At 53.0% G+C, this 27,503-nt stretch overlaps 2 protein-coding genes and 1 non-coding gene across 3 annotated transcripts; all 3 read right to left on the bottom strand.

Moving 5' to 3' along the window:
* Window positions 1–2,248: 2,248 nt before the first annotated feature.
* Window positions 2,249–13,935, bottom strand: SLC5A5 (solute carrier family 5 member 5). The gene is made up of 15 exons (XM_005897892.3): window positions 13,049–13,935; window positions 12,119–12,184; window positions 11,719–11,770; window positions 11,471–11,538; window positions 10,443–10,597; window positions 9,909–10,049; window positions 9,705–9,834; window positions 8,846–8,934; window positions 8,047–8,159; window positions 7,902–7,972; window positions 7,408–7,494; window positions 7,133–7,326; window positions 4,666–4,790; window positions 3,801–3,916; window positions 2,249–2,707 (listed from the first exon to the last, which is right to left on the bottom strand). Exons 1-15 carry the CDS (start codon window positions 13,403–13,405, stop codon window positions 2,543–2,545), a joined length of 1,929 nt encoding a protein of 642 aa, XP_005897954.1. The 5' UTR covers window positions 13,406–13,935; the 3' UTR covers window positions 2,249–2,542.
* Window positions 13,936–20,345: 6,410 nt separating this feature from the next.
* On the bottom strand, window positions 20,346–23,802 carry RPL18A (ribosomal protein L18a). Its single transcript, XM_005897891.3, has 5 exons — window positions 23,709–23,802; window positions 22,160–22,339; window positions 21,493–21,622; window positions 20,714–20,823; window positions 20,346–20,492 (listed from the first exon to the last, which is right to left on the bottom strand). Exons 1-5 carry the CDS (start codon window positions 23,724–23,726, stop codon window positions 20,400–20,402), a joined length of 531 nt encoding a protein of 176 aa, XP_005897953.1. The 5' UTR covers window positions 23,727–23,802; the 3' UTR covers window positions 20,346–20,399.
* LOC138988691 (small nucleolar RNA SNORA68) lies at window positions 20,943–21,076 on the bottom strand. The gene has a single exon (XR_011464957.1). It is a non-coding gene; the product is annotated as a small nucleolar RNA SNORA68 (small nucleolar RNA).
* Window positions 23,803–27,503: the final 3,701 nt, after the last annotated feature.

Raw genomic sequence — 27,503 nt, 5'->3', positions numbered from 1 at the left:
ACCCCATGGCATGTGGAATCTTCCCGGGCCAGGGATCGAACTCGTGTCTCCTGCATTGGCAGCTGATTCTTTACCACTGAGCCACCAAGGAAGTCCCAACAGTTTCTTAAATAAACATATACCTACCATTGGACCCCCAGAGAAGGCAATGGCACCCCACTCCAGTACTCTTGCCTGGAAAATCCCATGGACGGAGGAGCCTGGTGGGTTGCAGTCCATGGGGTCGCTAAGAGTCGGACATGACTGAGCGACTTCACTTTCACTTTTTACTTTTATGCATTGGAGAAAGAAATGGCAACCCACTCCAACCTGGAGAATCCCAGGGACGGGGGAGCCTGGTGGGCTGCCGTCTCTGGGGTCACACAGAGTCAGACACGACTTAAGCGACTTAGCAGCAGCAGCAGCAGCAACCACTGGACCCAGCCATTTCATTCTTAGGAATTGACCCAAGAGAAATTCAAGTGTGTGTTAGAAAACTTGTACACTAATGTTCTTAGCAGCAACTTTATTTGCAATAGCCAAAAGCTGGAAGTAATATGAATGTGAGTGAATGAATGAACAAAATGTGGTCCATCCATATAGTGGAGTATTATTCAGCAATACTAAGGGATGAACTACCCAGGACAACATGGCTGGATGTCTAAAACAGCAGCCAGATCAGCTTGTTCTGCCTGCATTAGGCAGCCTTAGCCCCAACCACTGCCCCTCTCCAAATCTAGGCTCTGCTTTGAGGAAGGACCATCAGTGAGCCCAAAGTCTGTCCCACTTTATTCAGTCATGGATTCAAAATTTGTGATGGTCACTTTTAAGTCCAAATCTAAAGGTATCCATAAAACAACCTGCAGAGAGTTTCAGGCTGCTGAGAGATCAGGAGGGATGTATTCATTTCCTGAGGTTGCCACAACTTAAAACAATAGAAACTATTCTTTTTTTAAGCAGTACTGGAAGCCTGAAGTGTGAAATCACGATGTTGGCAGGGCCATGCTTCTTCTGAAGGCTCTAAGAGAGAATCCCTCCTGTACCCCTCTCCCAGCTTCCGGTGGCTCCAGGAATCCTTGGCATCCTTTGGCTTATAGGTGCATTAATCTCTGCCTCTGTGTCCTCATGATTTCCTCCCTGTGTGTCTGTGTCTTTTCTCCTCTTCTAATAAGGACACAGGCATTGGATTCAGGGCCATCCCAATCCAGTATGACCTTATCTTAATTCGAGTAAGGATACCTGCCAAGACCCTATTTTCAATGGAGTTCACATTCTGAGTTTCCAGGTAGACATGGATTTTGAGGGTACCATATTGAACCTGGTACAGGGGCCCTAACTTCTAAGTGAGCAGAGCATGGTTCCCTGGAGGCCATGGGAACCATGTCAGATGCATGGATAGAGGTGTGTACAGACAGCTCTCAGAAACCCTAGCAGCTGATGCATGGATGGAGTGAAAAGGGCTGATGCATGGATGGGGTGAGGAGGGGAGGCTTCAGGAGTGAGTCAGGAGGGGAGAGGGAGCTATGTGTCTGGAAGGACAGTATAATGCACCCTGGTACAGGAGTGATCACCTTGCTCTGATGCTTTTAAATACTCAGGTTTATTCTTCGCAGGCTCGGGGCAAGAGATACAGAGATTTGCACTCAGATCTGACTGTGGAGATTTAAGGTAACAGCCAGAATGATTTTTCAGAGAGGACAGAACATCAAGAGTCCATTTATTTGATGTGTGTGGATGAAGACTCCAACCAAGGGCCAGACAGTCAGACGTGTCTCTGGTATGTGAGCTCACCTGGCCCATCTTACTCTGTACATCAGTGACATGTCATTGATGGAGCCTCAGTATCACGCAGCACCCAGGCCTGTCCCTTCCCCGACTGGACTTGCTGAGCCTCAGTTTCTTCCTCTGTAAAGTTGGTCCATGGTCCTTAATGGATGAGATGGGTAAAAGTGTCCAGACACAGAAGGAAGGCTGACAACCTTATTTCTCCTTTCTCCTGTCTTTCTGCTCCCAAGATCAGAGGCCAAAGGGAGGAAAACAAGGAGGAGATGAAGGAGGGAGAGTTGACCTCCAGCTCTCAATGAGTCTGTTTTGTTCTGTGACCTTGGCCAAGTCAGTGGTCCTTTGCAGGCCTCAACTGCCCTATCTGTGAAGTGAGTTACAGAAATTTGGGCCTGAGGACCTCCAAAATCATTGTTAAGGTTCAGATATCTCCCAGGAAGACCTGGGGTCTTTCTCAGACGCCAATGTTGGGCCTGGGGGTTTCCTATGTTGTCCAGAGGGGACTCCAACCTCTTTCTCTTATAGGTAGAGAAAACTCTGGCTGTTTTGGGAGAATGGGCAGGGGTATAGCATCTAAGACTTGGGGCTGGCTGGAAGCAGGAGGCAGGATCAGATGATATTCTGGAAGTGGGGCTTCACCTCTTCCCATAGGGCGGGGTTGTGCAGCCCCAAGTTTATTTGCATATGATGTGACCTAACCAATCAGAGCCCAGGGCCATTGGCCTATGGTCTGGGATGGGCCCCCTGAGGTCCCATCCCAGGTGGTCAGTCCCCAACTGGTTCAGAGGTCTGTCTCCTTCAGGTCAAGACCTTTGTCATGTTCACTGCCTGGTGGCCTGGAACCAGCCCCATTCACCTCCTTCTGACCCAGGTAAAGCAGATGGTACTCATCGGTGGGCAGAAAGTCAGAAGGCCTCTTGGTTCCAGCAGGCAACTCCTCAGCACCCTGGGGGAAGGAGAGAAGAAAGTCACTGTCAGAGCCCCCATTTCTGCCGTGTCAGCTCAGATATTCTCCAGATGGGGACAGAAGCTCTGGGAGGACAGAGCCTGGGAAGAGTGGCACAATATCACCTTGGCAAGTCCTGTCCCTTCTGCCTCCAAAACCTCGACCCACTTCTCTCCCCCACGGCTGTGTCACCTATGGTCAAGCCTGTCCGTGCGTCCATGGATGCCTCTACCTCTCCTTTCTCTGACTCCACCTATTCTTCAAGAAAACAAATTATTTCCCCACAGCAGCTGGAGGAAGCTTTAAAACACTTCAAATCCCAAATCCCTGCCCTCACCATTGAGTCTGCTCTGACCTCAGGACCTTTGCACCTGCTGTGCCCTCCTCCTTCACTCAGATTTCCCAGTAGTTGTCTCCTTCTCATTCTGGACATTAATAACGTCACCTCATCCAAGAGGCCACCCCCATCACCATATCCTGTTTTATTTTCTTCCTAATACTCACCACCTGCTTAGACCCTATTCCTTTCTTGCTTTAGCTTCCTTCTGCTCCTGCCAGAGCATGTCTGGGTACACAGCTAGTGCTTAATGAATAAGGGAATGAAATGGGGAATCCAAAGCAGGAGCAGACTTGGGTCAGACCCCCCAGGGACAGTGTTTCCTAAACTCAGGGCATTCCCATAGCAACCACACGGCTCTGGTCAATGTTGGTCTACCCCCTATCCTGTTTCTTATGTAAGATTTTTTTCTAAGTTGACTCACGTTTGAATTAAGCAATTTTATTTTCAGGACAGACTTTATGTCAATAACTGAAAGGCAAGCCAGTTTCACTTGTCATAGACCGGAGGTATTTGTAAAAACAGATACAATGAAAATAAAGAGTATGAAAGTCTGCTCAGTCCTTGTTAAAGTGAGTAATAGAAAGCGTTGAAGACGTACTAGCTCCCAACTGTGCCTTTCCACTGGCGGTAAGAAGTTGAGAAAGAAGACGGTGACTCACCATGTCACTTCCCTGAGTTAAGGTCACAAACAGAGCACCTGAAGCCACTTCACTGCCCCTCCCCCTGCTCTGGGATCCCAGCCCTGAGACTGACCTTCATCAAACCATCATCCAGGGTGGCCACCTCTTCCTTGGGGGCCACTGATGCTGTCTGCCGCATGAGGTCCCACCAGAGTAGACCGGGACCCAGGGCACTGCGCTTGGTGGGGCCTGAGGGGGCAGAGAGAAAATGGAGTTATTTAGGGAGGGTGGCAAGAAAACTGGAGACCAAGCCCTGGGGAGGAAAAGGGGGATCTCTGATGGCTTCCAAACCCAGATCTGACAGTGACCCACTGGGGACACTGGCAAGTCTCTGCCCTTCTCTGGGTCTCACTTTCTCATCTACACAGTGAGAGGTTGTAATAGACAAGAGTGGGTGGCCAGGAGGTCCAACACATGGCTCCATTTGCTGCTGTGTCCCCAGTGTCTAGAATATTGCCGAACTTGGAGAAGGACCCAGTAGAGCCCTGGTGAATGGAAAGTCTGAGACTCAGGAAGAAAGAATAGGTATTCTTATCACTATTGATTTCTTTTAATCTCTTTCCACTTCTTGACAGGATTCAGAGTTTCCAGAAGGGCATGGAGTTGCCAAGACTTCGGGGAAAAGATATTTCAGCACCAAGGACAGCGTCTTGTGACCCCTCCCCCACCATCCCACATCCTCCAGCAAAGACATTATCTTTGGAGCTGAAGAGAGAATAGAGAGGTGGAAAGGGGATGCCTCAGTTTCTGCCTTTGCAAAATAGGACAAATCCCACAAGGTGGAGGGTGTCATGAAGGCGATGCAGCAAAAGGGTGCAGATGCGGCCAGTATACAGTGGCCGCCTGACTGACAGAACGGTCCTCCTCCCCCTCCCTGCGGGTCCTAGAGGCAGAAGGTGGACAGGGTGACCTCTAAGGATGCCATATACCCTCCTTACCCGTCAGGCAGCTGACAAGGGCTCCACATAGCACAGTGCACACTGTGCCCAAGGCACCGTAATAGAGATAGGAAATGGCATAGAAGTTGTCAGCTAAGGTTTGCTGATCAGGGTCCATTTCCAAGCTAAGAGAGAGAGAGATGAGCATGAATCTAAAATCCATTTCATTTGCTTCCTCCTGTCTACACTCTCACAACCCAGCCCAGTCCTTCATGATTGCTTGTCTGGACGTATGCCAATTCTCCTTCCTTCTTGCTATCCCACCAACACCTTCAGGCAATGTCTACACACAAGCAGAGGAACATTACTAAAACGTAACTCAGGGCTTCCTAGGTGGCTCAGTAAAGAATCTGCCTGCCAAAAAAAAAAAAAAAGAATCTGCCTGCCAGTGCAGGAGGTGCAAGAGACGTGGGTTTCATCCCTAGGTCAGGATCCCCTGGAGGAGAAAATGGCAACCCACTCCAGTATTCCTGCCTGGAGAATTCCGTGGCACACTACAGTCTGCTACAGTTGCAAAGAGTTGGACATGACTGAGCACATACAAATAAAATGTACCTCAGGCTGCCTCCTGCTTCTGCTTATCACCCTCAGAATCAAACCAAATTAAGCTCTAAGAAGAAAACAGGTATGAATCTTTATGACCATGGGTTTGGCAATACTTTCTTAGATATGACACCAAAAGCTCAAGCAACCAAAGAAAACGGAGGTAATTCCCTGACCGTCTAGTGGTTAGGATTCCACACTTTAACTACTGAGGGCTTGTGTCTAACCCCTAGTCAGGGAACTAAGATCTCGCAAGCAGTACAACATGGCCAAACAGAACAATCACAGAGGGGCTTCCCAGGTGGCTCAGTGGTGAAGAACACGCCTGCCAATGCAGGAGGCGCAGGTTTGATCCCTGGGTCAGGAAGATCCCCTTGAGCAGGAAATGGAAACCGACTCCAGTAAAAAAGAAAAAAAAAAAGGATAAATTGGACTTTATCCAAATGGAAAACTTTTGTGTATCAAAGGATACTGTCAACAGAATGAAAAGATAACCCAGAGAATGGGAGAAGACATTTGCAAATCATACATCTGATAAAGATCTAATATCAAGAATAAAGATATAAAGAACATATAAATTAGAACTCAATATGTAAAGACAGATGACCCAATTTAAAAATGAGCAAGGGATTTGAGAAGACATTTGTCCAAAGAAGATACAAGTATGGCCAAGAAGCACATGAAAAGACTGTCAACATCATTAGTCATTAGGGAAATGCAAATCGAAACCACAACCAGTATTATTTCATACCCAGTAGGATGGTTACAATTCAGAAAAAGGAAGGGGATAATAATAAGTATTGGCAAGGATGTGGAGAAGTTGGAATCTTTATATATTTCTGGTAGGAATGTAAAATGATGCAGTGGCTATGCAAAATAATCTAGTGGTTTCTTAAACGCTAAATATAGAATTACCATATGATGCAGCAATTCTACTCCTAGGTATATACCAAGAAAAAAGAAAACATATGTCCACACCAGCACCTGTACACAAACGTTCATAGCAGCACCAGTCACACTCACCAAAAAGTAGAAACTACCCAAATGCCCATCGACTGATGAAGGATAAACCAAACTGGTCCATCCCTATAGTGAAATACTATGAGGTCATAAAAGAATGAAGCACTGGGACACACTCCAGTGTGGACAACCCTTAAAAACATCCTTCTGAGTGAAGGAAGCTGGGCACAACCGGCCGTATGGTGCACAATTGCATTTATACCAACGTCCTCGGCAGGCAAGGCCATAGCGACAGAAAGTAGATTAATGGTTGCCTGGGGCTAGAAGTGAAAGTCGGTCAGTCCTGTCCCACCATTTGTGACCCCATGGATTACACAGTCCATAGAATTCTCCAGGCCAGAATACTGGACTAGGTAGCCATTCGCTTCTCCAGGGGATCTTCCCGTCCCAGGGACTGAACCCATGTCTTCCGCATTGCAGGCCGATTCTTTACCGTCTGAGCCTCCAGGGAAGTCAGGGGCTAGAGGGAGGTGAAAATGGGCAGTGACTGCTAAATTGTACAGGGTTTGGGGCTTTTGTCTTTTTTGTTTTTGAGGTAATGAAAATGTTCTTGAGATAGTGGTGATGGTTGGATAACCTGGTGAATATACTAGAAACCGCTGTTAAATGGCTACTTTGGTCTGTAAATGATATCACAGTTTAAAAAGAATCCAATTTCTCTGGTTGAACCTCATCTCCTATCCTTTCTTCTGCCATTAAATCCACTCTAACCTCACCATAGTTGGAAAGCATACACTGAACCCTGGCCTCAGAGACTTCGCACTTTCTCTTCCTTCTGCGGGGAACGCCCTACTCCCCATACCCAAGCCCCGCCCCGCATCTTCTCCTTCCCAGCAGGGACTCCGCTTCAGGATCCCTCCGCAACCACACTCTCTCTGGCCTCGCTTCCCCGCTCAGAGTTTACCTGGAGACCCTGCTGGAGGCGTTGGCAGTGAGAAGAGGGTCCAGGAGACCAGAGGCGTTGGCTGAGGGCACAGCACAGCCGGATGCTGACGACGGAAGGACCCCCATGGACTGCGCGCTAGGCGGGTACAGAGTGGCGCCCACGGCCACCCACAGCGACAGCGCCAAGCCCACTGCCAGCCCGGACAGGACGCCCTGGTGAGGGGCCCAGTGTCAGCGGGGGTCGACGCTGACCCCCTGGCACTCCTCGTCCCTCACCCGCCTATTAATACTCACCGGTGTGTTGCAGGTGGGGACGAACATCCCCAGGATGAAGGCTCCGAGGAGAGGGCCGCTGATGACGCCCATGACGGTGAAGGAGCCCTGGGAGAGTGGGTGCGAGGGCGACCGAAGGCAGAGTCGTCCCACCTTTCCTAGCCTCAGTTTACCCGCTGGGAAAGGAAGACCTGGGGAACTCCACTGGCGGTCTTGAGACTCCTCTATGCCTCCGTTTCTCTAAAGGGGAAGGGATCCCCTATTCTTCTCTCTCTCCCAAAGATGCGGATTCTCTCTCCTGACAAATCTGGTTCCGTGGCCATGCCAGGAGGAGGCCCTTCTGCTGCTAGGTCACTACTCCCACCTCCCAGCATCCCTGTTTCAGGCCAGGCGGTGGCTATCCTGCTGGTGGCGTGTCAGAACTCAGTTCTGCCATCGACATGTATAACCTTCTCTGAGTCTCAAAGTGATGATGCCTCACCTCTTGGGAAGATTGGAGGGGGTGGGGTACTTACCTGGAGGACACCGCCCCCCAGCAGGGACGACAGAGCCGCCACGGTGAGACAAGCTGAGCCGTAGATGAGCGCTGTAGCGGATGGGGATGGCTCTGTCAGTGGGGAGAGGCTGCCCCGGCCCCCCACCCAGGTCCCCCCAACTCACAGAGCCCCTTGGAGATGATGACCAGTCTTCGAGGGGCCAGGCTCGGCAGCCGAGGTTTGATGAGGTCCTCCACCGTGACGGCAGCCATGGCATTGATGCTGGTGGATGCAGTGCTGGAACAGGGGAGTACAAAGGAGGGGTGTCCTCAGGGACTGGCCACCTCTTGCCCCCAGGGCTTACCTGCTTGAGGAGGCCCCCAGCTACCCACACCAACTGGCCTGCCAGGACCCAGCCCAGCCCAAGGGCAGAAGCCTGGGCAACAGAATCCTTCAAGAGCAGAGGAGAGGTCCGCCTCCCCACTCTCCCCGCAGACCTGAGATACCCTCATGGGAGCAAGGACACCCATGACTGAGGACATGAATGACACGTCTCATTACAAAGCAGTGATGGGGTGCAGAGAAGAGCCACATAGACTGTGGTCACAGCAGGAGCAGCGATGCGACCAGAAGTCAGGGGAGATCTGAAACTGCCAGAGTGTGAGGCCCAAGGGCAGGAGTCGGGGACCGCTTGGTCACAGCTGTGCCCCAGTATTCAGAACAGCAGTACCTGCCCTGTAGGTGCTCGACAAACATTTGTTTGAGGGAGGGAGGACAGAAAGAAGAAAGGGAAAGGAATTGAGTGTAACCCTGCTGCGCAACAGGGGTAAAGATCCCGGATCTGGGCTCCTTGTGCCCAGGGTATGCCTTCCACTAGACCCCACTTACTGGGGACTGAGCAGTAAACGCTGGACATGCTCAGAACATTACAACAAGGCCCCAGGGGCTCAGATGTGGCCAAGTGAGAGAGCAGGGTCACTCACCTGAGGGTGCCACTGTAGGCACAGGCCAGAAAGAGCCCAGGGACTCCAGGCAGGTCCTCAAAGATGTCCAGCACCAGCAGGGGCATGTACTGAAGGGAGTCAGGGGTCAACCTCCAGGACAGCAATGCCCCAAGGGTGAGGGCATCTACCTGTCCTCACACTGCACATTCCCAACACCCAGTGCAGACCAGACTCACAGTGGGCACTCAGCGCATGTTTGTTGACTGACTCTGCGATCCTGAGTCATTCCCACTTTACTGATGAAGCCAGTCAGGCCAAAGGGGGTCACTCCTTGCTTGAGGTTACACAGGCAGTCTGGGATCCGACCCCATGGACTCTGAACCCCATGGTCAGAGCTCCCCCCAGAGTGAGCACGTCTGGGTCCTGGCCTTGGTGCTACCCCTGACTTGCCTGTGGACCTCAGGAAATTGCTTTACTTCTGATCTCCTGCCTCAGTTTCCTCATCTGTAAATCAAGGGCCATGGCAGTCTTGGCCTCATCACATGTTGAAAGATTTTGATGGGAAACTAAGTGCTCGTGAAGAGGCGTGAGGCACAGTGTAGGTACTTGGAACGTGAGAGCTGGTCGTTACTGGCAGTGTCATCATTTCATGCTGAACTGTGGTCCCATGGCCTCCTTGATATCCCTCAGGGAGTCTGAAATGCCCCTCCCCTCCCCCATAACACTGCCTCACCTCCCAGATCCTCCTCTGTGTTGAGTTCTTCCCTGCCTCTGGACATTTGCACAGACTATCTCTCCACTAGGAATACTTTTCCAGCTTCACCCCCAGAGACTCACCCAGAGGCTCACAGTGGGGGTGGGTGGATAGGAGTGGCCTAGGAGCCTGGACCAGACTCACCTGGTCTGGGGCAGAGATGCGCCCCGCCAGGAGAGGGTCACAGTCAAGGTAGAACGTGAACATGACGACACCACAGGCCGCAGCGCTGGACACGATCAGGAACAGGCCCAGCTGGTTGATGAGCACGGCCCTGGAGGGGCGAGGTGGTCTCAGGGTTGCAGGCAGGGGCCGGCACATCCCAGAGGCACCCTGCCAAATACTCACAGCTTGGCTTGCTTCTCCGTGCGACAGGCCACATAGCGCTGCACCTGTGCTTGGTTCACCCCGTACATGGAGAGCCACACCAACGTGCCACCCACAACAAAAGTCCAGAATGTGTAGCGGCTCCTCGGGTCCAGGTCAAAGCTGGATGAGGACGGGGCAAGTCAGCCATGTGGGAATGCTACGCTGACTTCTCCCTCCCAAGTTGCCCCAGATGCCTATTCTGGACCTGATGGGTCTTAAAGGGACATTTGGGGCTAGGTTTTGAAGTGTGAACAGGAGTTTGCCAGACTAAAATTTCATGGGTTTATTGAGTCATCCGCATGTATCAAAAAAAACATTTTTTTTCTGTGCTTAACTGGGATCTCAGAGAGCCTTCAATTCCCAGAGAGGGGGAGCCAGGGTGTTGTCTAGATTTTCTGTTTGGGGAGGGGAGCAGGAAGGGCTTCCTGGGGGAGGTGCCATTGGCTGGCTCCTCCCAGGGCAGAGATGCCAGCTCCATCACTCTGCCATATCTTCCTCTACATTTTCACGTACTCCATCAGGTTGATCCGGGAGTGGTTCTTGGCAAGCTCGAGTACTTGCCCAGGTCCACCCACGAGCGCAGTTCCACGAGCCAGGACAACCCAGAAACCACTCAGCATCACTAAGACCTGAAATACGTCGGTCCAGATCACAGCCTTCATGCCGCCCTGCAAGGTGTGACAGAGAGGGAGATAGGGGGTCAGATGGGGATCTGTCTGCGGCCTGTAGGGCAGAGCAGAGGTGGGAGGGAGGAGGAGTCAGATGGGGGACCTGGCGGGGATTTGGCCTGGCCTCCAGTAGTGGCTGGGACCAATGGTCTTCTCTGCCTCAGTTTCCTCATCTGTAAAATGGGTTAATAATAGTACCTTCTTTGGGGTATCATTGCAAGGAATAAATTAATTAATACAAGAAAAATATTTGGATGAGCATCTGTCACATACAAGTGTTCAGTGAGTGATGGCTGCCACTATTATTATCATTATTACTACTGCTGTTATTATTAGCTGTTGTTTTTACCCGTCCAGCCTTCACATCTTTGCCTTCCCTTGGCAGCTCCTCGGTTTCCTTCCGCACTTCCAGGTCATTCAGGTGAGGCTAATCTTGCTCCCAACTCCAGGAATAGCCAACAGAACATCCTAGCTCCCCAAACCTCTGCGAATGGCTCATCCTTCACTGAATACCAGTGCCAGCCAGACAGAACCCTCCTGGGACTTCAGTCAGTCCATCCTGAAACAGGAACTCACTTTCTGCTAGAATAAAGCCCAAAGGGATGAAAGCCCAGAGCTAATGAGGTTCTTAACAGATGGGAGGGAACACAGAGGGCTCTGTTGTAGTCCCTGGATCCAGCCATGCCTTATCCTTGGACTTTCAGCAATAAGCCTTTCAAATCACCTTTCATAATAAAGATGAGGAAGTAGGCCCAGTTGGGACACAGTCTTCCTCTGGAGAAAGGGAAGGGAGGGAAGTGAATGGGCCTGCCCAGGGGCTCTCCCACTCAGTGGGCATGCAGCCCACGTGGGGTGGGGTAGAGGGACATTCACCACAGTAGTGTAGAAGGTGCAGATGATTCCGGTAGACAGGAGCGATGCCCAGATGTCCAGCCCTGTCACTGCAAGGAAACCCTCCTGTTAGGTCAATTTGCAGGCGGAAAGCTTGGCTTTCACTGTCCTGGGGCCTTTTGGGGAGTCAAGTAGGATTCTTCTCTCCTAGAGCTGTCCCTCACCCCGGCAAGTCTCTAAGCCTTTGTTCCTTCCCGCCACCACCCCTTCCCACCCCCGCCCATTCAAACCTTGGTTCAGGATGAGCGCGGGGGCGTAGATCACTATGCCGGTATACAGCATCTGCAGATAGAGGGCAAGGGCCGGGAGGTTGGGGGGCACCTGTGCGAAGAGGGTATTAGGAAGGAGCTAGGGGGAGGAGGCCGGTTGGGGTACTTGACTGAGGGCAGATGGGCCGGGCCACGCGGGATCGGGATGGGGTCAGGTAGGAGGTCTGTGAGAGGCCGGTGGGCCAGACTTGCAAATAGAGCCTCCTAGGGCGGGGCCAGGAGGATTGTGGGTGGGGCCTGGACAAGGCTTTGTAGAGTGGGAGTGGGGTCGTGAGGGGTGGGAGCAGGGTTGTGGGCGTAACCACCCGATATTTGACCCGAGCTGGACCCTGGGGGCGAGTGCGGGGCCGAGGCCACTCACTGTAGCCACCAGGTACTGCAGAGTCCCGCAGAGCCGCACAGCCCGGCTGAAGCGCATCTCCAGGTACTACAAGGAGAAGCCGAGGGCTCGTGGTCACCTGGAGAGTCCCCATTCAGGGACCCGAGGCTTCTGGGTCCTTCACCCGCCCTCTTGGCTTCTGCCCGCCCACAGGAGGCCAACTCCACACTCTTGCCCACGGGGGAGAGGGGGGCGGAGGGCTCCCGCCAAGCATCCTTTCCAATCTATCTGCACACACTTGTGCACACTCGCCATCCCCGCGCCTGTGCATAGGGCGTGTACCCGTAGGACTGCACCATCAAGAGTGCACACGTTGGTCCCACACGCTCCCACGCATGTCTGATCGTTCCCCTGGGGCTGCCGCCGCTCTGAGTCAACTTTCGCAAGATACAGACAGTGCCTGTGACTGGCTGTCTACTGTACGACCGGTCAAGATTGTAATCTTCGTGCTCACTGCCCTGGAGCGAGGTCTTGGGCAACCCGAGAGGAGAGGCAACCCCTCGAGGAAGGTAGGAAGCAAGCTGCGGGGAAGCGGGATTGCGAATCCGGAGCCTGCCTCCAGGCAGTCACTCGGGTGGACGCAAGCCCAGGCTTGCGGGGCGGGGGGGTAGGGGTGTGCCTGTTCACGTGTGAGCGCGCCCCTGGCCGAGCCTGGCTCCGCCCTGAGCAAGTTTCCACCAAAGAGAACCCGGACGCCGGCTCCTCTTCCTCTTTCCTGCCCCGGCCTCACTGCCTGCGGCTTCTTCCCAGAACCCTCCCCACCTGTCCATCTCGGAGGCTCCCCAGTTACAGCACCCGGGAGCCCGCCTGCGGCCCCCTGCACCACGGTTCAGAGCCTTAGGGCCTCCCCTGCCGCGTCCCCGCGTTCACAGTCAGGCAGGTCCTCAGGCCCTCCGGGTCCCTGCCCAGTACCTCGTAGGTGCTGGTGAGGCCCAGGCGGTAGAAGACCGGCAGGAAGAGCAGGGCAGTGAGCAGAGAGTTGAGCAGCTGTCCCAGGCACATCCAGAGGAACTTGAGGCCATAGCGGTAGGCCTCGGCTGGCACCCCCAGCACCTGGACCGCCGACATGAAGCTGGCGGCCAGCGAGAGGCCCACCGGCAGGGCGGACAGGCGCCGACCCCCAGTGAAGAAGTCCTCGGCGCTGCGCTGCCCGCCTCGCGCTACCCCGACCCACAGCCCGATGCCGGTAGACACCAGTAGCATAAGGGCGAAGACCCCGTAGTCCCAGGCTCCGAACGTGGCCCGCTCCTTTGCCTCGACGGTGGCCATGAGGTGCGTCCTCGGCCCCTTCCAGCCACCCCGCGTGTCTCGGCTGAGGGAAGTTGGCAGCGGCCGAGGAGGCAAGACAGCGCGCAGGTAGCAGGATGCTCAGCGGCGGCAGCGACACTGCGCGCCTGTCCCCTTTGGGCCCCCGCGGCCCGGGGCTCCCTGGGCGAGAAAACTGGCTCCTCGCTGCAGCTCCTCTGCCTCCCTGTCACCCCTCTTCGTCTTCGCGTCTGTCTGTCCGTCCACCTGGTCTCTCGCTCCGTCCAGGCGCCCGGTGCAAGCGGTACGTCCCCCCGCCCGGACGTCTGTCCCCGTCCTTGGGAGCTGTGCTCAGGGCTGACAGCAGGAGGTCTTGGTGGGGCTTAAAGGGGCAGCTCCCGCCGGCGGCGGGCGGCGGATTTATTGGGCTCCGGGTCGGCGAGACTCCGCCCCCAGACCTGGGGCGGGCAGGACCCGCACCCGTTCCGCCCTGTGGACAGGACACTTAGGTGGCTGCTCGGGGCTGGGGGGAGGCTCCCAAATGCCCCCTTCCCCCCTGCTTTGTGGGGCACTTTCCGCTGACCATAAACTGTTAATGTCTCCCTAGGACAGGTAGGGAAACTGAGGCCACACAGCTGGGAGCAGGGGCCCAGCGTTCAGACCCCTGTTGTGCTTTTGTACCCTGAGCTAAGGGGAGCTCACTCACCCACAGAACTGGGGTTACTTTCAAGGTTGCACGGTCCCATAGGGAAAATTTGCTCTGCTTGAACCCCTCCCTCAATTGGCACTTTGACCCTCTCCATTTCTCTAGAGCCTAGCAGGAGGGCATCACCAAACCTGGCCCTCAGGCTAAGTTGAGTGGAAGGCAACAGGTTCCTTCAAGTCCTGAATGCCATCCATATTTGAGAGAGACTTTGCGTCTCTCTGGGCCTCAGTTTCCCCATCTGTAAATGGGCATAAAATAGCCCTTGCCTCAGAGGAACAAACTGAACCTGTATAACACAAGCCTGGCACAGAACAAGTACCTCATTCATTCATTTCTTCATGTATTCATTGGTTCCTTCACCAAACATGCATTGAGAGTCTACTCTGTGCCAGACATTAAGTGTAAAATGGTGGTCATGGCAGAGGGGCTGTCTATGACCATGTTCCCAAAAAATGGAAGGACATGACTACCTGGGGAAGTAGGGTCTGGCATGTCCCACAAATGAGACCAGAGGTACAGAGGAAGAGGCAGTCCCTTGTCTTGGGTCATGCCCTCAAGAAACCCACACTTTGTCATCTGGAGGTTCTGGCCCCTGGGTTCGAGTCCTAGGTGGATCTCCAAAAGCTGGATTCCCTCCTCCATAAGCGGGAGGGATCTGAGAATCTGTCCTCCTAGGGCACTGGGACCCTCCTCGGCCTCTGCCGCCCCCTGGTGGCCTCCTCTGGCCTACACACATTACCCAAGCTGGGTCCAGTGACGGCCAGGCAGCCTCTCGTTTGACCCAGGACTGTCTTATTCTGTCGCCGTGCAGGGCTGCAGAGCCGACCTACTCCTCATTGGAGATGCGATGCCGCGGCTCCTCACGGGCATCTACTGTCTGCTGGGATGCACCTTTCACTTTATGGCAGAAAGTGAAGAAGAACTAAAGAGCCTCTTGATGAAAGTGAAAGAGAGTGAAAAAGTTGGCTTAAAGCTCAACATTCAGAAAACTAAGATCATGGTATCTGGTCCCATCACTTCATAGCAAATAGATGGGGACACAGTGGAAACAGTGATAGACTTTATTTTGGGGGGCTTCAAAATCACTGCAGATGGTGACTGCAGCCATGAAATTAAAAGACGCTTACTCCTTGGAAGGAAAGTTATGACCAACTTAGCATATTAAAAAGCAGAGACATTACTTTGCCAACAAAGGTCCGTCTAGTCAAGGCTATGGGTTTTCCTGTGGTCATGTATGGATGTGAGAGTTGGACTATAAAGAAAGCTGAGCGCCGAATTGATGCTTTTGAACTCTGGTGTTGTAGAAGACTCTTGAGAATCCGTTGGACTGCAAGGAGATCCAACCAGTCCATCCTAAAGGAAATCAGTCCTGAATATTCATTGGAAGGACTGATGTTGAAGCTAAAACTCCAATACTTTGGCCACCTGATGCAAAGAGCTGACTCACTGGAAAAGACCCTGATGCTGGGAAAGATTGAAGGCGGGAGAAGAAGGGGACGACAGAGGATGAGATGGTTGGATGGCATCACCAACTTAATGGACATGGGTTTGAGTAAACTCCAGCAGTTGATGATGGACAGGGAGGCCTGGCGTGCTGCGGTTCATGGGGTCACAAAGAGTCGGACAGGACTAAGCAACTGAACTGAACTGAACACCCTTTGCCTTTGCCAGAAGGCTGCGGAGGATACCACGTTCCTCCTCCCTTCCCTTCTCTGCTGCATCCTCCTCAAAAACCTGTTGGGAAAGGGAAATGCTGGAAGATCCCCACAAAGGCAAGCAATAAAATGCAAATATATGCAGATTGATGCAAGTTCGGGCAAAAGCTGTCCTGTCTCCCCAAGGGGTTTGGGGTGGGGAATTGTCCCTTGCCAGCTCCTCTCTTCTCCTACCCTGGTGGAAGGAGGGTCCAGGCTGCAGACAACACTTGGGCTGAGTCCCTTTCATTAAGCACCTACTGTGTGTAGGGCCCTGCACCAGCCACTGGGCACACAACAGGATCCAGGTGGACATGCCCTGCTCGTGGCCGCAGGGCTCTGATCAAGCCAGCAGACGAATACCCATTTCAGAAGCTAACAGATGACAAGAGTGAAGCAAGGTCAGAGATGGAGACAGCCTGGGGGAGGGAGGTGGGGGACACTTAATGTGAGGCCTCAGAGAAGGACCCTGCAGGCAGAGAATGAGCCAGGTTTGGAGAGAGCTGGGGATAGGGCTCTGAGGTTGGAAAGAGCAGGACAGGGAGGATCACTGTAGACCTTGAGCCTTGGAAGGGGTCTGGATTTTATTCTGAGGGAACTGGGTGGGAGAAATTGGAGAGTCTGGAGCAAATGAGGGACCTAGTTTCCCTGATGGGTCAGTTGATGAAGAGTCCACCTGCAAAGGAGACTCAGGTTCGATCCCTGGGTCAGGAAGACCCCTGGAGAAGGAACTGGCAACCCACCCCAGCATGCTTGCTTGCTTGGGAAATCCCATGGACAGAAGAGCCTGGCAGGCCATGGGGTCATAAGATTTGGGCACGACTTAGCGACTAAATCACCACAGGTTCTGAAAAACCCACCAGGTCCACGGCAGGGGTTGAGGGTGGGGAAAAATGGGTAGATTCAGAACATGTTGTGGATTTCCTGGATGGTAGGCTCAGAATTGGAAGCCCTGCTGGGTGGTTGGTGGGGGGCGGGGGGAAGTGTGGAGGAGGGCAGGGAGAAAGGGGAAGCAGTTATGCCTTCCCTGACTGTGATTCCAATTATGGGATGGGAGGAGGGCAGGCAGGACCCGAGGACTCCCCCTGGATGGGGGAGAGGAACAGGGCAGTCCCCGAGAGCCCAGCAGCAGTGGTCTAAGCAAAAGGGGCAAGGATGTCGGGGTGCTGAGAGGATTTCTGTTGCCACCACTCCTGGCTGCTGACTGGGCATCCCCAGTGTTCTCATGTCTCCTTGGAGACAGGGCAGGGGTCAGAGAGGTTGTGAGCTGTTCCAGCATGACCTGCTGGGTATGTCCTTGAACATCCCATCCTGCTTTCAGTAAAAGCAAACCATTTTTACCAGTGGCTGTCATTTCCTGTAAGATTCCCTGATTCCAAGTCCTGAGGATTCTGATCCTGTGGTTCCCAGAGTCTCTCTGGGTTTCAGGATCTATCACGGGTCACCCGGGGCCCCCGGTTGCCTTGCCTGACACAGAAATGAGGTGCGGGGTGGGTCGGGGAGGTGCGGCTCTCCTCCAGGGCTCCCAGCCCTGTCCAGTATGGGACACCCGGCACCTGGAGAAGCCCGGGGGCGGGACCTGGAAGTGCCTCAGCACCTAAGGGCCTGTGAGGTGCAGATTCCTGCCCGCCTTTGGGTTGGCTGCGTGAGCCTGGGAAAAGTCTTGTCCCTGGGCCCGAGCTGACCGCTGAGGGGAGCCAGCAATCCAGGTGGCCCGTCTTGCTCCACAGGCCCACACAGAAGGGCCCGTTTCTCCCTGGCTCCGGGCCTTTGTGCTGGTTGGTCCTGGCACAACTGCCACTGGAGACTTGAGGGTTCGCCTCAGTGGTCCTCACCTCTCGCCAGCTTCTGGACGACTGCGCTATGCACGCTTTGTGGGGTAGTTGCCAGGGGTGGTTACGTGGTAGGTGGTGTCAATGGACAAGGTTATGCGACGACAAGTAGACTGCAGGATGGGGGTATGAGTAGGTGTGTTAGCAAGCTGAGGGCCTCCTATGAGATTGACCCCATTCCCCAGCTGGTTCCCAGGCTGTAATGTGGATGAAATTTTGGCAGAGCTTCAAGGCGGGGGTGGGTGTGCATGAGGGGCCTTTGTGGGGCCCTCCCTGGCCTTCCACTTTCCTGGTGGTATATTCTCCCACCTGACATTTCTGGCCTCTCAACCTCTAGCTCATCTGAAGCCTGAAACCTAAGGGATCACCATTTCCAGTTTATACAGGAAAAAACTAAGGCTCAGAGTGGGCTGTGACCTGCCCCAGGAACAGAGATCAGGAGTTTCTTGGCCAAACTACTGCTGGAGAACCAGCCATGTTCCTATATCCCAGCCAGATTATTTCCTGGAAATGCATGCATCACTACTGCTAGTATCACACGCCCATCCTTTAATGGAAAGGAAGCTGCCAAACTTTTCTTGGGTGGCATCTAGATATGGAGACACCTATTAATGAAAGAGAAGAAATCTTTAGGGTAACCAGGAATTTCTGCCAGAAATCACAGGGTTAATGAAATTATCTAAGCAAATATTCCAGAAAAATTTGGCCGGACAAATATATCTTAAAAATCAGGAGGAACTGCCCTGAGGAAAAAGCATTTATAGCGTATGTGGGGAAATTTCTTCAGCCTTTTGCTCCACATACCTGAGCTTTTTTTTTTGGCCACATCACAAGGCCTGCAGGATCTTTAGTTCCCGACCGGGGATCGAACCCAGGCCCCAGCAGTTGGTCATGGAGTCCCAACCACTGCACCACTAAGGAATGCCTGTATCTTACCAACCCAGCAGCCCCTGAGAGGAACGAGTCAAGTTCCTGAGATTTTTTTCTATGAGCGATTTGTCTCAGGACAGAATGCTTTCCACATAAGGGAAAGCAAATCCTAAGGTTTCCTTTCAGCCATCAGCTAGTTCACCCGTGGTGTTGGCAAGGTTGAAGGAAAATAGTCCTCTTATTGAGTTAATTAGTATGTTAGTGGTAGGCATTTTGGCATTAATACACAAAATCTGGCCCAGCACTGCCAGATCTGGGCTTACCCACATGGTGCAGATGGGGGTAGAAGAGTGTTCATTGGCCACCATGACCCTCAGATTATTTTTAACTCCTCCTGGGGTCACAGTGACACATGTGGTCTGTGCCCTCAGCCTGGTGTGGGACAGTCCTGTGACTCCATCACTGTATGGTCTACAATCTCCAGTGAGGCAGTGATCTGTGGTCTAGGCAGAGGGCTCAGCAATGTAGGGAGGTAGGGAAGAGCCGCCGGTGCTGGCCTGTGTGAGCTCAGTCACTTCAGTTCTGACTCTTAGTGACCATGGACTGTAGCCCGCCAGGCTCCTCTGTCCATGGATCCTCCAGGCAAGAATACTGGAGTGGGCTGCCACGCCCTCCTCCAGGGGATCTTCCCGACCCAGGGACTGAACACGTGTCTCTTACGTTCCCGCATGTGCAGGCAGGTTCTTCACCACTGGCAAGCCCCAGGCAGGGGCTAGAACAGGCAAAGCAGTCACCAAGGACCCAGGGCCTGTCTTTCCCGTGAGAATGGTTAGTCATGCCTGAGACCTGCCCCGGGAACCTCTCCAAGAACAGGTGGGATTTGAAGTGAGCCGATTTTTTGGAAACCACCCAAGATCATCACGCCAACTAAACCCCTCCTTGGCCAGGTCGGGGAGGGGAGGCTGTGCCCTTGTCCAGGACCATGCTCCTCCCAGCCCCCACTCCACACTACCTCTTTGTGCCGCAGCTTCTTCCCCATCCACGGTTCTCTGGAAGACAAGGCAGGCCCTGACTGACCTGTGTATCCACTGCCTGCAGAACAGTGACTCCCCAAGGCAGCTGAGCAAATCTAGTCAGTGCCCTGATCTTCTGAGGACGACACCAAGGTACAAAGTGCCTGGATTGTCCAAGGTGACACCACCAAGAACTGAATTCTTAGCTGTGCCTCAGCCTCCTGGTTGAGGAGCTCAGGGTGGGATTAGCTTCATGCCTGGAATTCCCCAGGCCTCAAGTAGACAGATGCCCACTGAGAGACCGTGGCCTCCTAGGTGGGATTAGGACAGCTTCATTCAAGGGGCCCCCAGCTGGCGGAGGGGAAACAAGCTAGCATAGCAGGCGCACAACGCTCTTGGGCGCCCCCTTGTGCCTGCTCTGAGGATCTACAACAGGACTGGAGGCTAGGTAGGGAAGATCACACCTGGAATAGAACCAAACCCACAGGCTTTTCCCCCAGGGTGCAGCTGTCCTTTTACCACCAAGAAATGATTGGGGGGGGGGGGGCGGCGGGGGGTGGCACAGAGCTGAGAAATACATATAACATGGCAGGCAAACCAGATCTGGGGCCAAAGCTGGGGCCTGCAGCACACCCCGAAGCTCACAGCAGAGCTGCCTGATGGCACTGAATGAAGAGAGAGCTGAGTGGGGAGGAGCTCGCCCTTCCTAGACCACCTCCCCTTAGGGAGAATCCAGTGCTGGGCCCCTACTCAAGGAGAAGAGGACCCCTCCCAGCGCACTCACAGCTTGGCTGCACCCTTTTGAGTTCTGCAGGGTGTGTAAAGAAAACAAGAAGTGTATATGGGCACTCAGTTTTCCCACTAAGTTTTATTTGTGCAGCCCTGGGGACAGAGGGCCTGAACCTAAAAGAAGGTGTTGGGCCTCTTGGTGGTGAAGCGTGGCTTGTGCTGGCGACGGAGGACCCGGTGGGGCAGTGGGAACTTGATCTTGGAGTCCTGGGACAAGAAGAGGCAGGTAAGGGAGGGTGGCGGTGGTGGAAGGCTCTTAACCTTGTCTCCCAGGGACCACTGAGGTGTGGCCACCCCCCACTGGGCTCCTGCGTCAAACCCGCTGCCTCATTGCATCTCCGAAGGCTGGGGGAGCTGCCAGACCAGTCTGGTGTTCCAAGAGAGCCCCCTCAGCCCAGCCCGCCCAGCAGGACCCGGAGGGCACTCACGTGGAACTGCTTGACCGCGGGTCGGCGGCACTTGCTGGCTGCGATCTCCTCCACCTTCATGATTTGGATTGAGTGGGCCCGGGCTCGGTGCCGGGCGCCCATGTCTCGGTCTGCAGAGACCAGGAGGGGGCAGGGTGAATGTGTACACTTTTCCATCATGGGTGGGGAAGGAGGGCACTCGGGGACCAAATAGCCAAAGCATCTGGCCCCAGCAGGCTCCGGCTACCAAGTGTGTAGAACCTCCAAATTCACTTTGAGGGGCACGGCTGCAGCCCCACAAAGGCGACGAGGTAACATTTGCTGTTAGCACCTCTGTTTAAACCACTGCTACAACAAACAGCAGTTCTTGGGTTTAGGTGCTTGGATTCTGGTCCCGGCAGGTGACATACGCTGGGAGCACCCAGGGTTGCTAATGCCAGGTCCCATCCCCGGACAGGGGCTGGACTAGGTTTCTGGGAGGTAGCTGCATCTATATAAGGGCTGACCTTAAACCTCAAGAGGAGGTTCAGATGCAGTTGGTGCTGGTGAACCAGACCCCCTCCTCTCCACCCACCCCCGGCCCAAGTCCACTTATTGCCAGGTTCCAGAAAAAGGCACACTTGGGGCATCCTCTCCACTCCTAACCCAAAGCAAATACCTCCCCTGCCTCGATCCCTGAGGACTGCCCCCTAGCCCAAGAAGCCTCTTGCATTTCCTGTGCATCTGTCTGATAGGGAAGTGTCAGACTGAGCTGCAGGTGCCTGCCCTGTTGAGTCTAAAGCAGAGGCCCGGCGGCTTACAGCACTGGGTGACGGCGCCGGCAGTGGTCAGATCCCGGTACTCCCGGTACATGTTGTGGGTGCCGCTGCGGGAGTCATAGCGCAGCCAGATGCCGAAGTTCTTCACTCGCAGGGGGGATTTCTCGAACACCTGTCAAGGAGAGGACACGGGCTGAGGATAGAACAAGTGGGCCTCGACCAGGGCCCCCCACCATTCCTGAACCTCTGCCTCCAAAGCTACGAAGGATGGTCCAGTCCCTGGACCTCTCTTGCCCGTCTCCCAGTCCCAGCACCTTCAGGCACCTGAGGGGAAATCTCCACGCTAACCAGAGGGATGCAGGGCAGTCCAGGCTGGGATGCTCCCCCGACGGGGACCGACAAAACTTCGGAATCCCCCCAACCAACCAACAATTCTCTTGGGACCATCTGGGCCATAAAACCATCAGTTACCCAATGCAGCCTCACTGTGCAGAGTCCAGCACCGCCCCCTCCACTTTACAGATGAAGCCCAGGGTTTTCTCATTAGGTAAAGGGCACCAAGCCACCTATCCCATCCTAATGTAGGGCATGAAGACCACAAAGGAACAGGATCAGAGGCTGTAAAGTCTGCTAACTCTGAAGGGTGACAGATGCCCCATGGCAAAGTGTAAATTCACCCCAATCCCACCCAGCTTCAGACACCCCATACCTGTCCACAGTAGACAATTTCCCCCGAGGATTTCTTCATCTTCTTCAACTGAGACACAAAGTACCAGAAGCGGGACTTGGCAACAACATGATTAGGTGCAAAAATTCTCATGCGATAGAGGGGTGGCGTGTGGCATTTGGGGGTCGGCAGGCAGCGCCCCACCACCTTATACTCTCGAAGCTAAAAAAGAAACAGTGGTTGAGGTGGGGACCAGCACCCGAAGTCTAGAGGTGGGGACCAGCACCCAAAGTCTAGAGGCGACTGCGGAGACTCACTCTGCTCCCTTCCCCAAGCCTGTTGACAACCGGATCAGGGGATAGAGAGGGTCAAGTCCCACCCCAGCGCCTTCCTGGGATATCTGGGTGACTGGGGGTCATTCCAGTGTCCAAGCCTTCCACATAAAAAGGAGTGAGAGTGGGGAGGATTAACCCAGGTGCCTGAATGCCCTTTGCCCTGGCTCAGGAAAGCTGGGTGAGGCTCTCAGCCCCTCTCTCCCTTCACATTAGCTAGACATAGACCGGGGGGAGGGGGGGGTTGCCTCCTTCCTCCAACACCTCATCTAGTACACAACAACCTGTCAAAATGAAAATTCGGGACTCCGGAGACTGACCGGCTGGTAATCTCACAGCCAACTCCAGGCAGAATCAGGACAAGAATCCAGCTCCCTGCCCAGCTATGGGTTTCCCGGACTTAGGTCATGACTTGCAGCTGTCTCAGTTTCCCAGTTGCAGTCCAAGAGGTTTGGACTCCCAAGCAGAAGCTCTCTGTTTGTACAGATGCAACAGGGATGATATCTGCTACGTTCAAATCCTGGGATACAGTAGAAAGGAGCCATCTCCACAAAATGGCTCATCACCATTTTACTAATTAATGTCAGTAGAAAATAACCCCAAACATCACAAACTCCATTCTTACTTTAACCTCTCAATCTGACTCATCGGCCTCCCAGACCACCCATTCAGGAAGGGACCGATGCGGTCAGACCCCTTTCCAGTGTGCAAACTGGAGCTGGAAAGCTGAGAATGACCCACCCAAAATGCTTCTCCGCAGGGTCTACTCTTTCATCTCTGAGCCCTAACGCTGATTTTGCCCATCACCTGCCACAGCGGTTAAGACTCCCACTCCCCATGTCAGCCCCGAGTTATAATAATTTTCTTCTATTTCTCTTACAGCCATACCAAGAAAACACAACACTATTGCCCGCCAACTCCCACCCTTGGCACCATATTCACTTCGCAAAAGGAGAAACTGAGGCTCGGAAGGTCGATGAGGTCCCGTGGCGCGTGTTTCCACGCCGCTCAATTTGTCTCTTTCTGTGGAAAGGAGACTCGGACTCCCCGGACCCCGCGGTTCCCGAGCCGGCCCGGGCCACGCTCTGGCCTCCCCACGCGGCTCCGCAGTGGCCGCCATGTTGGCCGCAACTGGGGACCTCGGCGCACTGGCCCTAACCGGAACGCGCACTCCCCGGGTGTCCCATGCCTCCTCCCGCAACCCCCGATTCAGTCCGCGTCGCATTCTCTGACTCCTTGCCCCACCGCGCCAGCCTTACCGTCCCTGAGGCCTTCATGGCGCTCTACCCACGACCGCCACCACCCTCGGAAAGGAAGTGGCCGCCCTCGCGCAGCCGCTCACCTTGATTTCGCGGCCGGAAGTCCCTCCCTTTCGATGCCGCAAGCCCATTGGCTCCTCAGCCCCGAGCTCAATAAGATTTGCTTGTTCGTTAACTCCAGATCCACCAACCTCTCAGAGCCCGGCCTCCCTTTGCGGCGAGACTACAATTCCCGAGACGCAGCGCAACTAGGCCTCCTGTTCTAGCGAGGCGTAAGGGAGCGTCGGTGCGCGCGGCATGCCGGGAGTTGTAGGTACACTGGGCGGTCTCGGAGGCCGGTTCCAGGTTCCTGCCTTTACATCTATCTGTGTGCATCATCGTCCCGGTGATGAGGCTCCAGGACCTGAGCGTTCTCTTCTGTAAAATGGGAATGTGTGCTTAGTCGCTCAGTCGTGTTGACTCTTCGCGACCCCATGGAAGAATACTTGGCTGGAGAATCCCATGGACGGAGGAGCCTGGTACCCATGGTAGGACCCCATGGGTAGCCTGCAGCCCATGGGGTCTCGAAGAGTCGGACACAACTGAGCGACTTCCCTTTCACTTTTCACTTTCATGCACTGGAGAAGGAAATGGCAACCCACTCCAGTGTTCTTGCCTGGAGAATCGCAGGGACGGGGGAGCCTGGTGGGCTGCCGTCTATGGGGTCACACACAGTCGGACACGACTGAAGCGACTTTGCAGCAGCAGGAAGAATACTGGAGTGGGTTTGCCATGCCCTCCTCCAGGGGGTCTTTCCAGTTCAGGGATCGAACCCAGGAGTCCCGCATTGCAGGCGGATTCTTTACCGTTTGAGCCACCAGGGAAGCCCAAAATGGAAATAGTACTGGTGTTTTTTTTTCCTAGTAATGTTACCATACTGGCTTCCCAGGTGGCGCAGTGGTCAAGTATCCACCCGCCAAGAGACACAGGTTAGATCCCTGGGTCGGAAAGATCCCTTGGAGCAGGAAATGGCAACCCACTGCAGTATCCTTGCCTGGAAAATTCCGTAAACAGTGGAGCCTGGCTGGCTACGGTCCATGAGGTCGCAAAGAGTTGGATGGGACTGAGCACGTAACACTCATTCACACTCAACTTGTGTGAAAGGCCAGGTACAGAGCAGTTAACAAGTGCTAACATTCATTAAAGGTTTTCCTGGTGGCTCAGTGGTAAAGAATCTGCCTGCCAAGAGATGCAGATTCCATCCCTGGGCCAGGAAGATACCCTGGAAAGGGAAATGGCAACCCACTCTAGTATTCTTGCCTGGTAAATCCCATGGACAGAGGAGCCTGATGGGCTACAGTCCATGGAATCGCAGAGTCAGACACACTTAGCAAACACACTAAACATTCATTAAGCAATGGAATAGTAATTATTATTATGGGAGGATCTGATCTGTGTTTCATAGTAGCAAATATTCAAACCCCATCTGCTTGTTTCCAGTACAGATCCTGAGGCGGAGTAGGGCTTGGGGCTTGGGGGGTGGGGGTTTATGGGGCTGCTAAAAATGATCAAGGGGCAGCCCCACCTTTGGAAGCTCTGGGCTTAGCAATTTGTTTAGGCAAAAAAGTGGCTCCTCTGGAGGGGAGACCCAGGATGGAAAAGGAAAGAACTCACGAAGTCAGGCTGTAAAGATATAAAGATATCCTGAAAGAGGATAAACTGGAGGGTTTATATTAGGAGAGAGAGCTCTTGGAGGAGGTGACAGTTGAGCCCAATTAGAATTTTTATTTTGCTAATTAAAATTAATAAGTTTAATTAAGATATGGTTCACAGGGACTTCCTTGGTGGTCCAGTGGTTGAGAATCTGCCTTCCAATGCAAGGGAGTGGGTTTGATCCCTGGTCAAAGAACTGAGATCCCACATGGGGTGGGACACATAAACCCATATCCCCACTTACTCTGGAGCCCTGTGCTCTGCAACAGGAAGAAACCCTGAGGGCCACAACAAAGACCAAGCACAGCCAGTTTTTTTATAAAGGGGAATGTCAGTTAAAAAAAAACAAAACGTTATAGCTCACATGCCATACGATTCACACATGTAAGTTGTACAATTCAATGTTTATTTTAAACTACATTTACATACATACATATATATACACATTAGAGAAGGAAATGGCAACCCACTCCAGTATTCTTGCCTAGAGAATCCTGTGGATGGAGGAGCCTGGTGGGCTGCTGTCCATAGGGTCACACAGAGTCGGACACGACTGAAGTGACTTAGCAGCAGGAGCAGCATATAGACACAGTTGTGCAACATCACCATAAAATTGAGAACTTTCCCTTCTTCCCCCCTGAAAGAAGCCCCTTACTCTTAGGAGTCACTTGCCATTCCCTCCCCATTCCCCAGCCCTAGGCTACAGGAATCTGCTTTATACCACTATGGATTTCCCTATTCTAGACATTTACATAATTGCATGCATGTTCACTCTCAGTCATGTCCAACTCTTTAGGGCCCCATGGACTGTAGTCCACCAGGCTCCTCTGTCCCTAAAATTTTCCAGTCCAGAATATTGTGGTGGGTTGCCATTTCCTCCTCCAGGGGATCTTCCTGACCCAGGGATTGAACCTGTGTATCTCCGACTCCAGTATGTCCTGCGTTGGCAAGCGGATTCTTTTCCACTGCACCACCTGGGGAATTGGACTCACACAAAATGAGATCTTTTGCGTTTGCCTTTTTTCAGTTAGCATAATGTTTTCAAGGTTCATTGACATTATATCATGGGTCAATACTTTGTTTCTTTTTACAGCCAAGTAATATTCTATCGTGTAGATACATTTTGTTTATCCATTCTTCAGCTGATGAACACTTGTGTGGTTTCTACTTTTTGGCTATTGTAGATAAGGAAATAATGACATTTCCATGCAAATTTTTGTGTCAATGTATGTTTTCATTTTGCTTGGATATTGCCAGGGGTGGAATTGCTGAGTCCCTTGGTAATTCTCTGTTTAACTGCCAGAGTGGTTTATAAAATGCCTGTATCATTTTACATTCCCATCAGCAATGTGTGAGAGTTTCAATTCTCCACCTCCTCACTGATGCTTTTTATTATTTTTCTCTTATAACCATCCTAGTGGTGTGAAGTGGCATTTCATTGTAGTTTTGATTTGCTTTTTGCTGAAAAGCAATTTTCATTGCTTTTGGGCGTCTTTTCCTGTGCTTATTGACCCTACCTGTATCTTCTTTGGAGAAAGTCTATTCAATTTCACTGCCCATTTTTAAAGCATTTATTTTATTTATATATTTTTGACTGTGCTGGGTCTTCCTTGCTGTGTGTGGGCTTTCTCTAGTTGCAGTGAGTTGGGGGCTAGTCTCTAGGTGTGGTGCACAGGCTTCTCAGCGTGGTGGCTTCTCTTTTTTCAAAGCCTGGGCTCTGGGGCACTCGGGCTTCACTAGTTACAGCATGTGGGCTTAGTAGTGCGTGGGTTTACCTGCTCTACAGCATATGGAATCTTCCGGGAGCAGGTATGGAACCTGTGTTCCCTGCACTGGCAGGTGGGCTGTTAATCACTGGACTACCAGGGAACTCCTGCCCATTTTTTCCCCCAGAAAAGGCCTCACATATTTATTACTAAGGCAAAGCACTAGCTAACAACAGAGAACCAACCATTCCATCCGTCCTATAGAACACATGTGGGCTGTTCCAATGGTAGTTTAGTGGTTAAGCGATATGGCAGGATGCCAGCAACCTTGATACAGCCTGCTGCTGCTGCTGCTGCTAAGTCGCTTCAGTCGTGTCCGACTCTGTGCGATCCCATA

This window comes from Bos mutus, chromosome 7 (assembly GCF_027580195.1).
Source record: "Bos mutus isolate GX-2022 chromosome 7, NWIPB_WYAK_1.1, whole genome shotgun sequence".
NCBI classification, from domain to species: Eukaryota; Metazoa; Chordata; class Mammalia; order Artiodactyla; family Bovidae; genus Bos; species Bos mutus.
Note: the sequence above shows the minus strand (reverse complement) of the source record. Positions and strands in the feature narration are given on the sequence as shown.